The following is a 17,047-nucleotide window of genomic DNA, read 5'->3' as shown; positions in this document are numbered from 1 at the left end:
AACTTTTGTTATTCTTTTATGAGAGTATGGAAATAAAATAATGAGATCAACTCTACCGTGCACAAAAGTGTCAAGCCGTAATTACATGTAATTTCACCATGCCATTGGCAGCAACACATGATTCGTACACACACGCGCGTTGCTGGCAACATTGATGGGACCAACCGTTTTGTAATAGGGGTGTTCATCAGGGATATATTCAACTATGTGTACATGATCTACTGTACAGCGGGCGCCGCGGTTCTAATAATTTAATACCCCATACCATAACCTAAAGGATTGTAAACAAAACATCATGAGAATCAAATGAAACTTTTAGTTGAATGAGAGTTTAAAAATATTTGTATAACACATAGAGCAAGGTCCTTGTAACATTTTACAATAACAAATATTATTTTGAAAGAACTATTAAAAATTATTTTTTACATTGTAACCAGTCACAGGTTCGTCCTAGAAAGGTGCACAAGTTTGGGATGAACTTGTAAAAACCCGCCCACACATATCGAAGCATTGGTTGGGCCCACCTATCAACATGTACATATCCTTGTACCGGCTGTACAATAAACTTCTGCATAAACAATAAACTTCTGCATAAACAATTAAACAAATGCCATAGTATTGGCTTTTGAAGAAATCAAGATGATGAGTAAACATTGACTAGGCTATTCGTTAACTTGTAATTATTATTATTTATTTGACCTCAACAATACAAGTACGTCAGAAAGCACATCAAAAATTAAACGAAAAGCAACGAACCACACAAAAAAATAACGAATACAATAAATAAACCAGCAAAAAGCACACAATATATATATAAAAAAATATATATATATATATATAAAAATAAAAACCCAGAACAGAACATGACAGGAGGGCAACTAGATGAGCAAAAAAAAAAGGAAAAATTAATCACAACTGCGACAACAACAAAGGATCCGTTCGAAGTATTGACAAAATGTGTGTATTCAATTTATCCCCCCCCCCCCCCATTAAATTTTGTATTTAAGTGTTCTTTAAGGTTATCACGAAAGCCAGAGTGAACACACACACCCGTTCCCCGCGTACACATGAATCCCCACACAAGGAATGAACTGGTCCAGCGACCCACGCGAACCTACAGCAAATCGTGGCGGGCTAACAACGATTTATGCGGTTTTTAAACGGCTATTTTCTCATGTTCTCTTCAACAAATCAAAACTTTATTGACACAGATTGAGCTACAGTGCATTATCTTTATAGTGGCACCTTTATTGTGTGAAAATTCAAGAGAAAAGGGAGTCAAAACTTACGTGTAGTTAGGCGTCGATTTACGTCGTTCATTGTCTGTCGGAACCGTCTCATAATTATGTTTGTGCACAATAACTACTGACGAATCATAAGCACTGTTTCAAGTTCTATCGGCAAATAGACAGGGGGTGAATATGGACCAATAGCATTAAGCTTTACATAGCCATTTAGCTGGTGTTTTACCCCCTCTGTTGCTTGTTGAACGAAGACTTTGCACTGCGGATTATTGGAGTTAGCGTGTTTTGAGATTGCGGCGAGCCACAAAATGTTGGGTTTTGACAGCGTTCGCTACACAACTTCTGAGAAGATTGTGTTTCAATCAAACAAAATGACAGAGGTTATCATTGTTTAAACAAACTGAAATTTCCACAGACAAAAGTTAAATATTAATTGTTTGTTAGTTTGCCATTTGAACGAAGGAAATGCAAGGTCAGGTTTTTGAGTTGTATGACAAAATTATTTTGTCTCATTTCCCAACACAATTTGCATTTTTTTCTCAACATTTCGAGCGCCCTGGTGGTTTAAACGTTAGCTTGACGGGAAGAATTCAAATAGTATTCTTGAATTGAAATTGAATTGTATTGAATGGTTCAAGTGAAACTATAGCCTTGTCCAAGGCTCTTTACGCAAGCACCAGCCCGGGCCCGCTCTGACTTCACGAAATGCATAGATACTATACAGCACGGCACACAACAGTACTTGATACCGCGGGGTCGAAGCATGGCTTTCGAGGTTTCAACGAGGTTACAAAACGAGGCATCCGGGATGCCATGGTCAATACCCGGTGTGTGGCGTTTTTTTTTCTAGGACGAACGTGGGTAATTATCTGCACAAGTTTGGGATGAACTTGTAAAAACCCGCCCACACATATCGAAGCATTGGTTGGGCCCACCTATCAACATGTACATATCCTTGTACCGGTAAAGTGCATACTTAAGATTGTTTGTAGCTCTAAATTTCACATAAGTTAAAAAATAATTTAACCAGGAAAAGCAATAGGGCCGAATTAATTGCCAGTCTTTAGATTTTCACGGACAACATTGAAACGTGACCCCATGGCGTTGAGATCCGTTCACTCTAAGAAAATAGTTCTTCACTCGCGTGTTTAAAACCCGAAACGCTTGAGAATAATTGTTATTCTTTTTATCCCGAAAATGATTTTTGCAGAAACTAGTTTTACTTCTGCCCTAAGAATTAGCGTTTTCAAAACACGTTTACCTCAAGATAGTGTGTCTCGTATAAATATATCGAGAGTGAGTTGGCTCGGCGCCAGAATTCAACCAAACTTTGCATTGTGTTGCACCTGCTGCTGGCTGGCCGAGTACAATACGCGCTGACAATCAGGTATTTTAGTGCTTGGAGCTCTGCGGATTTTTAACATTCTCTATCTCTCTCTCCGTGCTCTCACCCATCAAACTAGCCATTTTGCTGTAGTTTGGACTCAAATCGTTTCTTCGTTGCAAAGACACTTGACAGACATGACAGAAGCTTACAGGGAAGTGCATACATTCGGGATAAGGCATAATCGCCGCCGGGAACTCTTACCAATGACTGCAGTGGAAGCTTGAAGAGAACATGAGTACTTAGTTCCCATCCATGCAAATGCATTACAGTTTTCTGCTGCTGCTCTGATTATCACGCACATGGAGTTTCACAGTTTTTGCAAAACATTAATGTTATGTGGTGCTGGACTTGGCGGAGGATAGGAGCATGCAAGATTGAGACGGAAGTTTCTAGGATTACCATGGTGTTTATCTAATGATGATCGACCGGGAATTTCTTGGATATAAATTTTTGTGCTGGTTGTTATCTAATGATCGATTTGTGGTGAGCATGGATTTATCAAGATGGGGATGAGGTCACATCTGACATAGCTAATAAGGTAGGCCTAAGTTTTGTCGAGCAAATTGAAATCGAAGTATGTATAGTGCACTGATGGATACCACTAACAAAATGTACGGCCGTATTAAATATTTATAGTGTCAAGTTTCATTGCACGGCACTCAAAGTATTCAAATTATACCGTTTCGGGAAATTAAAAGGGGAAAAATGATTTGATATCCATTTATTTTGAAAATGGGTTGAGGCGACAGATTTCAAACTTGTTTGCGATTTTTTAAGGTATTTGTTGACATAAACACGTTTAGTCTGCGTTGATGTTTTATGAAAGTGTTATGACTATACGAGGAAATACTTTTAGGACATGACACCATTGCAGACTCGGCGTCCCTAAACTTTGTAGCTCATCATATTCGCACAGTGTTGTTAGTGTATCAGGTGTCATTATTTTGTCGGTTCGTAACTACTTTGAGTTTGCGGAGAATCTATGGGGTAAGATCTGAAACTTGTTAACACAACCTATAGTATAGGCTAACAAGGAGACCACTTGGGCTGTATTAGGGCTTAAGAAGTCATCATCGTCCGACCTGGAGAAGTTGGATTCCGTGGCCTCTTCCTCACAAAGCTCAGGCTGCCAACATCCGAGCAGCTTTGGGCTAGCTGAGATGGCGTGAACTGGTGTCGGATGGCGGTGGTGTCACATCGGTGTCTTGACTGAATTGAATCCGTCACTCAAAGACAATGACCTGCCTCCATTTTGTTCACTTCACTTGTAAACTATCCTCCACAATGTTTGCTGCCGAGAGGAGACCCGATAGGTTTTTTTATATTTTTATTGTAGGCACCCGTTGCTCTTATAAATTACGTGCGCACTGCTGTTCTGCATAAAAAAAATGAAGTAAAAAATGTGTTGCCCGAATGTATGTGAATATCACTTGTGAGAAATGCCGTCTGGTTGAACATCTACCGACGTTAAGGGTAAATTTCAGGGCGTATAGAGATCTATCTCACGATCAGCATTTTATTATGCATCATTGTATACAAATATTTGCGTAAACAACAGTGTATGAAATGTGTTTGTTGGATGTTGAGGTGTTTGTTGGGGTGTTTGTTTGTTTGTTTGTATGTTTTTGGATGTTTTTTTTTTAAGATAATAAATTCATCATTGACAGCTCAGAATCAATCTCTTATAGTGTAGCCATATATAGCTATATAATGTAGAGGGTCTGTATCATAGAGTTATGTCTGTATATAGCTCTATGAGTGTAGCACAGACGTGAGTAGGTTCTTTATGTCTGTGCTGTGAGTATACCACTCATCTTATATACCGTCCCCTATTGACAACTTACAGTATATCATGCGAAGGTCCTTGACGTTCGTTGACGGACGTCCTACATTCCCATCAAAAGTGAATGCAACGCAAAAATTGTGTAGCTACGGCTGTTCAAAGTAAAGGCGTTTGTAAAGAGTTTCAATGGGTGCCCCCGTTTAAATGTCCCAGTTCGTCAAACAGCCGTTGGTTGTTTTTGTTGCAAAAGTCTAGTTTTTACAGTTAACATGTGATTAAGTTATGGTGTAACTTGTTTATAGATTGGGGTCCAGACTATTTTTTTACTAGTTCGCTTATTGAAAATTTCCTGACAACATTTCTATGGGTTTGCCATCAGTTTTTCTTGGTGATAGCTAGTTCATTCCTCCACCATGTCTATGGTTCATTCGACATGGATGAAAAACTGATTATATGAAGCCACAAAGAACACAAAAACTGGAATCTGTTGATTACAAAATGACTGATTGCTGGATTAGTGAATCACTTGAGTTGTGAGCGAATTCAGAATACACAACAACACAAGCAAATTAGTCATCAGCAGCCAGCGCAGTACAGTCAGTAGAGAGATCCCTACCTCCATGCTTAGACCTTACTTTTTTGTTATTCACGAGATTGTTCTACACATTCACCATGGGCCTGTTTGGTAAAACACCACAAAAGGACCCAAAGGAACAGGTAAGATCACTACATGCTACATAATTAACAGTTCATGTTTAGTTTTAAAAAAACTTAACACTGTTAAAACTGTATTTAAATTAAATATAAATAAAATACAACACAGACACTACAATTTGATTGAGTTGGGTTTCTTATATTTTTTTGTAATTAATTTTTGTATAAATGTAATAATTACTATTACTAATCACAAATGTATCAAGGTCAGAATCAACTCGTACAAGGCCTACAAAAAAGCCTAGAACTATGACTTGGGTCAGTTCCGCTATCATCTGATTCTTGGAACATGTCGTTAATGTTATTGTTAGGCCCCTAACCTAAGGGGGGGGGGGGGGGCTACTAGTACAAGTCTTTATTTAATTTAATATTATTAATATAACCTGGCTCGATCATCAAGTAAAAATATTTCCCGGCCCTTCACAATCACTAGTTGCGATGACCGTAACATTTCAACAATCGGGAGGGTGAAGGACTAGGCCCTAGTATTATAATTTTGTCACACCTCTTTAAAAAAAAAAGTAATTTAACAATGGCATAGGGGTAGATTTCACATCTCGAGTTAGGACTAGGACTAGCCTAAAGTTTTTAATATCTCCTAGGACTAGTCTTAACTGAACTCTTTGTGAAATCGACCCTTTCACAGGACTAGACACAATCACTAGTTGCGATGACCGTAACATTTCGACAATCGGGAGGATGAAGGACTAATATTATAATTTTGTCACACCTCTTTAAAAAAAAAGTAATTTAACAATGGCATAGATATTATTAGTAACCCCACCACTGCCTCCTTGTCAGGGACCAGGGGTAGATTTCACATCTCGAGTTAGGACTAGGACTAGCCTAAAGTTTTTAATATCTCCTAGGACTAGTCTTAACTGAACTCTTTGTGAAATCAACCCTTTCACAAAAAGTTAGGACTAGTCCTAAGTTAGGACTAGTCCTAGGAGATATTAAAAACTTTAAGGCTAGTCCATTGAAATAGAACCCGGAGAACGCTGAGCTCGGCCACCCTCTGTGACGTCTGTGGACGCAGCGTATCGATACCGCGTGATACGCGTGTATAGCAAAATGATCATCGCGTATGGCAAAATGGCAAGATGTCAGCGCTCATAGACCGTTTCTAGTGTGTTCATTGGTCAATGGTGATGTCATTGTATGGCAAAATTGTATGGCAAAACATTTTGCCATACACGGATGCGTAACAAAAATGGCGTATGCGCATCCATAAAAGTGGTCTCACAACGAAACCGCACGCACAATGAGACACTCAGCATTCTCCGGGTTTTATTTCTATGGGCTTGTCCTAAGTCCAGATAAGACTAGTCTTAACTCTTTGTGAACTCCACCCCAGATGGATCAGGTCTGATTAAAATAAGTTTGATAATGATGTATGGTTTTCTTGACAATGTTATCAGGTGCAAGAGTGGACAAGGAATTTAACAAAAGAAAGCCGAAAGCTTGATAGACAGATCAGATGTGAGTTTATTTATAAAATATTCAGTCCTTCATTTTAAGAAATATTACTTCGGAGTGCTATAAACTGTTCTTTTTAAATTATTGAGGAATTCTAGCTGTTTGTGCTCCGAATTTGTCATAAAGCAAATTTGACGTGCTGCTTAAATTAAAAAATAGTACGATATGCAGAGTTAACAGTGCAACATGCAGGATGTGAAATGGACCATGCAATACGGTTTATTATCTTTAAGCAGGCTTGATGTATATCCGATTCTGATTGGTCGATCCATATCAAGAAGGAGTGTGATTAAACGTAAATCCCACTGCCCATATCACACCCTGTGTATTGTGTGTTCTACATTGTAACTCCTTATATTGTGCTTTTATAAGCTCTATGCAAACATGGCTTTGATCTTTACTGCTTGCCAAGTTTGCTTGAAGATAAATTCATTATCACACGCACACTCCTGAAATACGAAAAAATACAGTGGGTCTGCGTCCAATATCCAACTCTTTTTTTCGTATTCCATTTACGCTTGTGTGATAACTTATATTATATAACATCCAAGCAGATCCTTGCCATTTGATTGGAGGATTGTCCGTCACGTGTTAGCAAATAAAAGTACTATTGCACGCTACATTACTTAGCGTGCATTTTTCGTTCCATCCGAAAAGTACTATTGCACGCTGAGCAAAAAACATCACTGCGTGCGCGTGTCTTTGGTAACGCAGCAGTGTTACTACAAGGCACAACTAGCATTCGGCAACTGCGTGTCGCAAAATAGCTGTACAGAACGGTCAAACAGGCCGACCCAAAAGAAACGGGTGTAATTTCACATTTAGAAATTGTAGGCCTACTCTTTGTTTATTTTGAAAGTTGTATCCTCCAATCAAAATGACAGAGATCTACTTGAATGTTATATAAAACAACTAAATGCATGTTTTTTATTTGTGCAATGTAGTTGCGATAACGTAACCCTCCTGCCGTCGGCAGGAGGGTTACGTTATCGCAACTATGTGCAATAGTGCAAACATGTTCATTCGTTGAAAGATGAAATGTTCCATTAAACTTGGCTCCGCCTCGTTGAATAGAACATTCCATCTTTCAACTCATGAACATATTCGCACCATTGCACTCATAAACATTCGTTATTTGTATAATAATAATATCATAATATTGTTGCCATGGATCAGCCAATCAGAATCGAGGATTCAAGTTTACTTGAAGGCAAACTGGTGTTACCACAAACCTTACTAGATAGTATTTCCATCCTGTAATGTAAAACCAAACTTAAGACCCAATTTCATAAAGCTGTTTATAAAAGCTGTTTATTGCTTAACAAATTCTTTTGCTTTGGAAAGTAATTGATGTTCTTACTTCAATCCGGGATTATAGCGATTGAAAGAGAAGAGCTCAAAGTGAAAAGATCCATCAAAGAGGCGGCCAAAAAAGGACAAAAGGATGTATGTAAAGTCCTGGCTAAGGAGATCGTCAACTCAAGGAAAGCTAAGACGAGGATTCACACCTCCAAGGCACAGCTCAACTCGGTCAGTATGCAGATGAAGAACCAATTAGGTAAGGAACAATACAAACTATGAATTGCAATACCCGTCATCGATCGCCGTCTTTGATGTATTTACAAGGGAAAAGTGCATGTGCACTTTCCCTTTGTTAATAGGTTAAAGACAGTGGACACTATCGGTAATTGTCAAAGACTAGCCTTCACAGTTTGTGTATCTCAACATATGCATAAAATAACAAACCTGTGAAAATTTGAGCTTAATCGGTCTTCGAATTTGTGAGATAATATTGAAAGATAAAAACACCCTCCGTCACACGGAAGGTGTGTGCTTTCTGATGCTTGATTTCGAGACCTCAAATGCTAAACTTGAGGTCTCGAAATCAAATTCGTGGAAAATTACTTCTTTCTTGAAAACTACTCCACTTCAGAGGGAGCTGTTTCTCACAATGTTTTATACTATCAACCTCTCCCTATTACTCGTAATCAAGAACGGTTTATGATAATAATTATTTTGAGTAATTACCAACAGTGTCCACTGCCTTTAAAGGGTCTATGTAACTTTTGTTGGACAAAAAACACAATGTCCACAGATTTACACTAAACTTACACAGTTTGAAGATAATGATAGTAGAAAGCTTCCCTGAAAATATTACGTGTTGAGGTGCTGTAGTTTTTGGAAAGTGAGTAAAACAATGTCATGAAAATAATTTTCGTCTTATGAGACGAAAATTATTTTTATCATTTACAAACGTTTTTTCATGACATTGTTTTTACTCATTTCTCAAAAACTACAGCACCTCAGTAAGTAATATTTGAAGGGAAGCTTTTCACTATCATTATCTTCAAACCCTGTAAGTTTAATGTATCTATGGACGTTTTTGAAAAGGTACCCAAATCCTTTAAAGATGGCGATCGATGACGGGTATTGCAAATTGCAATCCATCTATTGTGACGCGCAGGGGTCTTGGTCTAAGGACTTTTATTATACACAAAAACCTGAACAGGGGTTTGCTGGAACTATGAATAAAAGGTTGAAACCTCATCAATGTTAGCCCTATATTGTTAAGATAATTGGTTAAAAAGGAAAGAGGAGACTGAGAAAAAATTGACAAAGACATCAGAGATTGAAGTTTCAATTGATTCGTTATTATTGCACATTGGATCACTTACATTTAGACAAATATACCCCAAGTTGTTGTGTTCGATGTGTGTATGGCTTGTATACTCAGTACTGTCCTGAGCTCTGTGAAAAAAATCACAGGCATATTATTTGGATGGGATTCGAACGTAGAAGTTGTTGTGATAAAAAGTAATTTTTTTTATGTTTACTTTTTAGCTGTTATCCGGATGTCGGGTGCTCTATCGAAGAGCACCGAGGTCATGAAGTACATGCAACAGCTGTGTAAGGTCAGTGAGGTACAGGCAACAATGATGGAAATGTCTAAGGAGATGATGAAAGCAGGCATCATCGAGGAGATGTTAGAAGACACCTTTGAGTCTATGGAGGATGATGACCTGGAAGAAGCATCTTCGGAGGAGGTGGAGAAAATCCTCTTTGAGATCACTGCAAGTGAGTTTGTACTTCACTTTAAGTTTAATCTATTTTCTGGAATTTCATTCCATACCAACACATGTAAGCCCGGTTCATACTCCCTGAGAATAAGAGTGCGATACAAATTTTGGTCACAAATTGACAAGAGATAATTCGTATCAGTTGACTTGTGCTCAACTACTGCGAAATATTCAAAGCGAAAGTGGAGCCAAAACATCACAACTTGTATCTAATTCGCAATCGCAGGAAGTATGTACCAGACATTATGATTGGAAGACTGCTTTTCAAATAAGGAATGGGAAAGGAAAAATGATTTGTTCTTTAAATGCGTACAAATACCTATCTTTTAAAGGGAAGGTACACGTTTGGTAGCAACTCAAAACAAATATTAATTTAAAAACTGACTTGGTAACAGGTAACTTGGTAACAGATAATAATAATATATATATAATAATATCGAAGTCTTATATAGCGCACGTATCTACCAAACAAGGTACTCAAGGCGCTGAGTATATACAAACTTTCAGAAAGATGGGTTATTGCAGTGATGAATTCTGAGACCCCAATTATTTAGCACCTGATATAAGGGTTTACAAGGTGCTACGGCCCATACAGCAGCCACAACCAGGAACACCAGGGCGAACCCCTTCTCTTTTCGATAAGTGCACTGGGTTCTTCTACATGCGTTACACAACACATGGGACCAACGGCTTTACGTCCCATCCGAAGGACGAAGCAATGGTTAAGTGTCTTGCTCAAGGACACAGTGTCACAGCTGGGGATTCGAACCACACTCTGCTGATCAGAAACACCAGAGTTTGAATTCGGTGCTCTCTAACTGCTCGGCCACGACACTTCCAGATGGTATAAAACATTGTGAGAAACGACTCCCTCTTAAGTAACTAGAAGTCTTTTATTCCTATCTGAAAGCACACAAATTCGTCCAACATGGGTGTTTTTTCTTTCATCATTTTCTCGCAATTTCGATGACCGATTGAGCCCAAATTTTATGCTTATGATGGGATACACCAAGTGAGAACACTGGTCTTTGCTGTTACCAAATGTGTTCAGTGCGTTTAATAATGTTTTATCTTTCTCTTGTCTATCCGTGTACTGATTTTTTTGTTCTTATTGTAAACTAAAAACATGATATTACAGCTGGAAGGATTGTCTAATCATGATTCTTATGATTTTTATTGTGTATTTCCTAGCTTTTATTGATAAAGTTTAAAATGTTCTTGTTCTGATTGTCCTAATTAAATTGAATGGAATGGGCGCTACATAAATCAACAATTATTATTAAAATAAAGCTGCTTTAACGGGTCTATGTAACTTTTGTAGGACAAAAAACACAATGTCCACAGATTTACACTAAACTTACACAGTTTCAAGATAAACTTACACAGTTTGTAGAAAGCTTCCCTGAAAATATTACGTGCTGAGGTGCTGTAGTTTTTGGGAAATGAGTAAAACAATCATGAAAATAATTTTCGTCTCATGAGACGAAAATTATTTTAATCTTTTACAAACATATTTTCATGACATTGTTTTACTCATTTCTCAAAAACTACAGCACCTTAGTAAGTAATATTTGAAGGGAAGCTTTCCACTATCATTATCTTCAAACCCTGTAAGTTTAATGTAAATCTATGGACATTTTGAAAAAGTACCCAAATCCTTTAATACCTCTGTCATGTTCTCGGTTCTCTTTATGTATCATTAAGGGACCAACTGTTTATCAGTCTAGACTTTGATTTCACCAAACTCTTCCTAACTTTAGATTAATCGTAGTACCTAGGACGATGTTAAGTTCCGTAACCATAGACGTTAAGACGCATTGAACCTATCCTAAGTTTACATAAAGCTGCTTATACCTCTGTCATGTTCTCTTTATGTATCATTAAGGGACCAACTGTTTATCAGTCTAGACTTTGATTTCACCAAACTCTTCCTAACTTAGGATTAACCGTAGTACCTAGGACAGGTTAATTTGTGTAACCATAGACGTTAGGACGCATTGAACCTATCCTTAGGCCGAGTTACTCGTACTAACTCAAGATAGGATTAATTCTAGCGATTCGTGGAATCAGCTGCTGACTATTTACCTTTCCATCTCTGTTTGATCCCTCTTTTTTTTATGGCAGGAACTTGCAATGAATCCACCATGTTAATAATCCATGTTTTTTTGTTGTTACAGATCATCTCAGCGACGCTCCCAAAGCAGTCAATGATGACCTCCCGGCAGGAGCAACAGCTGTTGTCTCCGATGAGGAGGAAGAGGTGGCTGAAGACATCTCGGAGATGCAAGCAAGACTTGAAGCACTCCGCAGTTAAGACGGTAAACCAAGATTTCTCAATCCCAATAGAAAGTCCTTCCTCTAAAGGCCCGTTCATACTTCCTGCAAATGCGAATGCAATGGTAATTTTGACGTCACAGCTCTTTTTTTTGCAATGAATGTTTCGCAGCAGTTGAGCACACTGTTGCGAATTGTTTCTTGCGAATTTGTGACGTCAAAATTCTTTTCGCATTCGCAGGAAGTATGAACTGTCTTTATGACATCACATAAATCAAGGCTCAAATTCCAATAAAATTTACACCCGGTCACAGCAATGAATTTTCACTGGACTGAACATGTTTCTACAAAACCAAGTATATTTCTTCTTCTTGGCAGCTTTGGAGCTACAGTATGTAGCTTTAGTTTAAAGTTAGTCTTGAAAAGTGCGTTAAGAAAAACTTGGGACTGCTGGATGGACTTGTTTTGTTTTGAGGTTAATGAACCAATCTTAAACATTAACTGGATCCGCACTTGCTGTCCAATGAACACCATTTTTAGAGTCAAGAGACTGATCTTTGAGCATTACAAACCCATAAGTCAAAGTTTTCGAGTTCTAGAAAAGGCAGATAACTGGAGTGCCATAAAGCCAAAAGGGGAAATTGTTAAAAACTGGAGAATTTTTTGTTGTGTGGGCAGAGACCATGGTCCCTTAAAAAAAACAACCCTGTATTACCAGCCGTCGATTTCACAAAACTCTTCCTAACTTAAGACTAATCTTAGGACGAGTCCCATACCCTGCACTGTAGCATGCAGACCTTAAGATTAATCCTAAGTTAGGACGAGTTACTCGTCCTAACTTGAGATAAGACCAGTCCTCCTAACTCTTTGTGAATTCGACCGCAGGATTTATTAACTGTAGCTTCAAAGCTCCAAAATGCTAAGCGATGAAATACTGTGGTTCACATGTTTGGACAAAAAACAAACAGGTGTTTGTGGCTCATTCTGAGTGTGTAAAGCAGTCAAATCTGCTGACCAGTAGAATGAAATCTGAAACCACAAACTCATGACAGCGCCCTCTTGTGTTAAGAACATAATGATAGTCTTTTTTCAGAAGGGAGTTTTGTTGGTAGTCTTGTCATTAACATAGATTTGGGTACAACATAACAATCTCTGTCAGATTCCCTGTCCTTGATGGAGTATTGAGCATTGTTTTATAAAAAGGAGCCTGGCTATTTATGCACCAAGCCTGGGTTGGTTTTCTCTTGATTTTGATATTTATGAGAAAGATTTATGAAATTTATTTTTGGCCTAACATTTTATTTACCAAGTCATTGCTTATGGTGGAATTAAAGGATTTTTGAACTGTTCATTTTCCTTTACATTTTTCCCCAGTTGTACAAATTAAAAAATGAACTTGTAGATTTCTAACTATTAGAAGGTCTATAGCATGGTTTAATTATTTTATTGCATGTAGTATAACATAATTCATCAATGAATTATTAGAAAATTTGTACATAAAAGTTAACCTTGTCACTAACACTGACACATATTGTCAAATGGTTTGATGAAAGACTTTTGAACACTTGGTGGCAGCAAACACTGATTAAATTTCCTTTGTGTACGTGGTTCTGAGGTTGCGCTTATATCTGACAGCAATTTGCTGACCTAGAAAATTTTACTCAAAGTTAAAAAGCAATTTCTTATTTTGGTTCTTATTCTTATTCTTATTTGTCTACCTTCACTGGTTTCAAAGTAAGTAGTGAACTTCATTCTCACACCTTGACCTTTATCACGCTGACACCATCTTTGTTTAGTCCCCTGTGTGCAATATTAGCAATGCATACCGATTCCAATCTACAGCAAATGCACCAGACTATATGCTTCCAATACACTGTGCGTTTTTAGTTTCCCCTGGTCGAACCCTGGTACGTTCGTATAGCTTTGACGTCATTCCAGTGGCTCACCCGGGTCAGCCCCCAATGCCCAGCTTGTGGAACTGGTCACTTGGAGCTGGCCCGAGGTGCATGGCGTCACCACGAGAGGGCGAGTGACCGTTCTATTAGCTCTTTTCAGGGGCTCACCCGGTTGACACAGGGAAGCTAATCAAACGCACCCATAATGAGCGCTTTAAGGGTACCAACACTCGAGATGAAAGTCTACTTTAGTCTGATTTCTGAATTTTTGCTCTCAGAAAAAATGTGATTTAATAGCATAAAAGGCCTATAGTATAAGACCTAGAATAATTATATAAACAAGTTGGTCAACTCTTGTTCTTGAAAAAAAAACCTACATTTTGAAGGGCCAAATAATATTATTTCTGACGATATCACATGAATAAATGCATCTAATAGTGCACACTTCACCCAGTCAACCCCCATTGACACACACGCTAAGCTACACTACATTATAAGTACACTGTGTCAGCCTGCAATTATGACATCTTGATATCTTGTGCTGACTGTCTGTATCTAAGATGTACTCAGACAGAATTCAGACAGTGGAAGTGATGAATGTATGCATTATGTATGATTAATATGCTTTGCTTTGTGCGAAGGGACACCAACTACCTTAAAGGCCAAAATGTAACTGGCAACTGTGTGGTTTTGATGAACTAGTTGGCATAATTGTATTTATTTATTTGTGTATTTTGTGAACATAAACACATTTCCCAGAAGATTTGTTAGACTGGCCCCAAATTAAAATTAAAATTTGTAAGGCACGAAAAAGCTCAGGGCACCTCAGCAATGGACCTTTCCCATGAAATATGCTAATTACATTCACGCATGCGTACAGACCCTGTTGGTTGGCAAACGCCATAGAGTTGTGCACTAAGCAGACGCGCAATCGCGTGTGCGTCATGCACCCATTAGCCGTGTACAAAACAGCGCAATGTTCCCTCATTTTGCCAACCAAAATGTTAGTGCGCACGCGCTATGTGCAATTTACGTATTTCATGGGAAGGGTTTATTGCTGTGGGTGCTGCGGGTTATTTCAAGGCCTGGGTTTGGTATTGATATTTATGGTATTCTGTGCTTTTATTCTATTTATTTCTTGTTTTGGGGGGAACACCAACAAAATAGGCACAAACTGTAGTTATTGACTTGATTTGCATTGACTGATTCTTCAGAAACAAAATATTTGTGTTTATTTTAAATGGGGCTGTATATCAATAAGACTTCTGCAAATATTGGGCTTAATTAACTCCCAGATCAAAACAGTTGAGGGAGCAGTTTGTTCAATACTGTGTGACATCAATACAGTGTTTACTCATTAGGAATGTCAATATTAATTTCCCGTTTGGTGATGAGGTTGGTAGATCTTCAAATAGAAAAAACTATAGGGGCACCCCAGAGTTTAACGTTCTAATAGCATACCACTTGGAATGTACTGTGCAAGCTCTGAAAATGCTTGGTTATTGAGGTCTGTTAAAGGCAGTGGACACTATTGGTAATTACTCAAAATATTTATCATCATAAAACCTTTCTTGATTACGAGTAATGGGGAGAGGTTGATGGTATAAAACATTGTGAGAAACAGCTCCTTCTGAAAGAAGAAGTAATTTTCCTACGAATTTGATTTCGAGACCTCAAGTTTAGAATTTGAGGTCTATAAACCAAGCATCAGAAAGCACACGTGTGACAAGGGTGTTTTTTCTTTCATTATCATCTCGCCAATTCGACGACCGATTGAGCTCAAATTTTCACAGGTTTGTTATTTTTTGCATATGTTGAGATTAACCAAGTGAGAAGACTGGTCTTTGACAATTACTGATAGTGTCCAGTGTCTTTAAAGGCACTAGACACCTTTGGTAATTGTGAAAGACCACCAGTGTTCTTACTTGTATCCCATTCAACATATGCACAACATAACAAATCTGTGAAAATGTTGACTCAGTTGGTCATTGAGGTTGCAAGAGAATAATGAAAGAAAAATACCCTTGTCATGCTTGTTGCACAAATTAATTTGTGTGCTTTCAGATACCTAATAAAATATTATAAGACTTCAGGCCTGAAGCCTTTTCTCACAATGTGTTATACTATCAACAGCTCTCCATTGCAAGTTTTTATGCTGACAATTATTTTTTGAGTAATTGCCAGTAGTGTTAAGCGCTTGGTTTTGTTCTCTCTCTTTGTTACATTCTAAATATTATGTTGAGCAATGCACACGGGAAACAAGACGTCTAAGATTGAGACTGGCAAGGTCTTTTGTTTTAGTCTGAGAGGGTCAGTATTCTAATTAGCAAATATTAATTAAGTCTTTTTCCGTTTTTTTTTTTTTTGTTTTTTTTAATGATTTGGGGGTGAAGAACAATTTAATATAGAGAGAGATTTGAACCAATGAGCTCCAGATTATTGTGCCAGCACTCTATTTAGAGTCATACAATATCACAAACTTCAAAAACTTCAAAAGGTTCATGCCAGAAAATGCTTCATTGGCATTGCGTCAATGGAATCGTTGATATTTTGTATAGTGACAATTAACGCATTTGCCACATTATTGTTTGCTCGTCAACTACTACTTTTGTTTATAACCATCTGTACTAGTCAGTGAGTAAAACTGGCAAATAACGGTGAATACTCCTTTAGAATAGTTACCATTGTCACATGCCAGTAAAAAGTGCTTTCTTCATTCAAGGGTCAGGCATGGTAAGCCTTTTTTGATCTCATGTAAAGGTTTTTCTTAATATCAATAGATAGGTTTATACCATTAAAAGTATATGTAAAAGACTTAATCACTGTAAAAAAAAAATCTGGTAAATTTACGGTGCTTTACCTGACAGCTACGGTGTCAGGTAAATTGCCGTAAAATGTACGGTGGAAGTTTTGCAAACTATACCCCTTCAAGGCACAATTTACAAAACTTCCACTATGAAATTTACGGCACTTTACCTGGCACCATAGCTGCCAGGTAAAGCAACGTAAATTATACGATTTTCTTTTTACAGCGTACCATAAGCAGACCAGCCCTTGATCTCAATAAGTTTTAATTCCAAGGGTCAAATATCATGCCTGAAGTCGGAATGCTAATTAAAGATCATTGTAAATATGGACAGTTTGAAATATTAAACTTGATAACAATTTATGGTTCTCTGAATTGTCTCCTTTAT

General features: G+C 37.8%; 1 protein-coding gene across 1 annotated transcript; it reads left to right on the top strand.

Annotated features, from left to right (window-relative positions):
• Window positions 1–4,740: 4,740 nt before the first annotated feature.
• On the top strand, window positions 4,741–17,022 carry LOC139940666 (charged multivesicular body protein 3-like). The gene is made up of 5 exons (XM_071937024.1): window positions 4,741–5,131; window positions 6,550–6,610; window positions 7,986–8,165; window positions 9,449–9,682; window positions 11,862–17,022. The coding sequence occupies exons 1-5, from the start codon at window positions 5,087–5,089 to the stop codon at window positions 11,996–11,998; spliced, it is 657 nt and encodes a 218-aa protein (XP_071793125.1). The 5' UTR covers window positions 4,741–5,086; the 3' UTR covers window positions 11,999–17,022.
• Window positions 17,023–17,047: the final 25 nt, after the last annotated feature.

Source organism: Asterias amurensis, chromosome 8 (assembly GCF_032118995.1).
Source record: "Asterias amurensis chromosome 8, ASM3211899v1".
NCBI lineage: Eukaryota > Metazoa > Echinodermata > Asteroidea > Forcipulatida > Asteriidae > Asterias > Asterias amurensis.
This window is presented reverse-complemented; position numbering and strand designations above follow the sequence as displayed.

Coding starts and splice junctions, on each gene's coding strand:
- LOC139940666 (XM_071937024.1), top strand. CDS start 5,087: ATGGGCCTGTTTGGTAAAACACCACAAAAGGACCCAAAGGAACAG. Junction 8,166..9,448: donor GCAGATGAAGAACCAATTAG/GTAAGGAACAAT, acceptor TTTACTTTTTAG/CTGTTATCCGGATGTCGGGT. Junction 9,683..11,861: donor CCTCTTTGAGATCACTGCAA/GTGAGTTTGTAC, acceptor TTGTTGTTACAG/ATCATCTCAGCGACGCTCCC.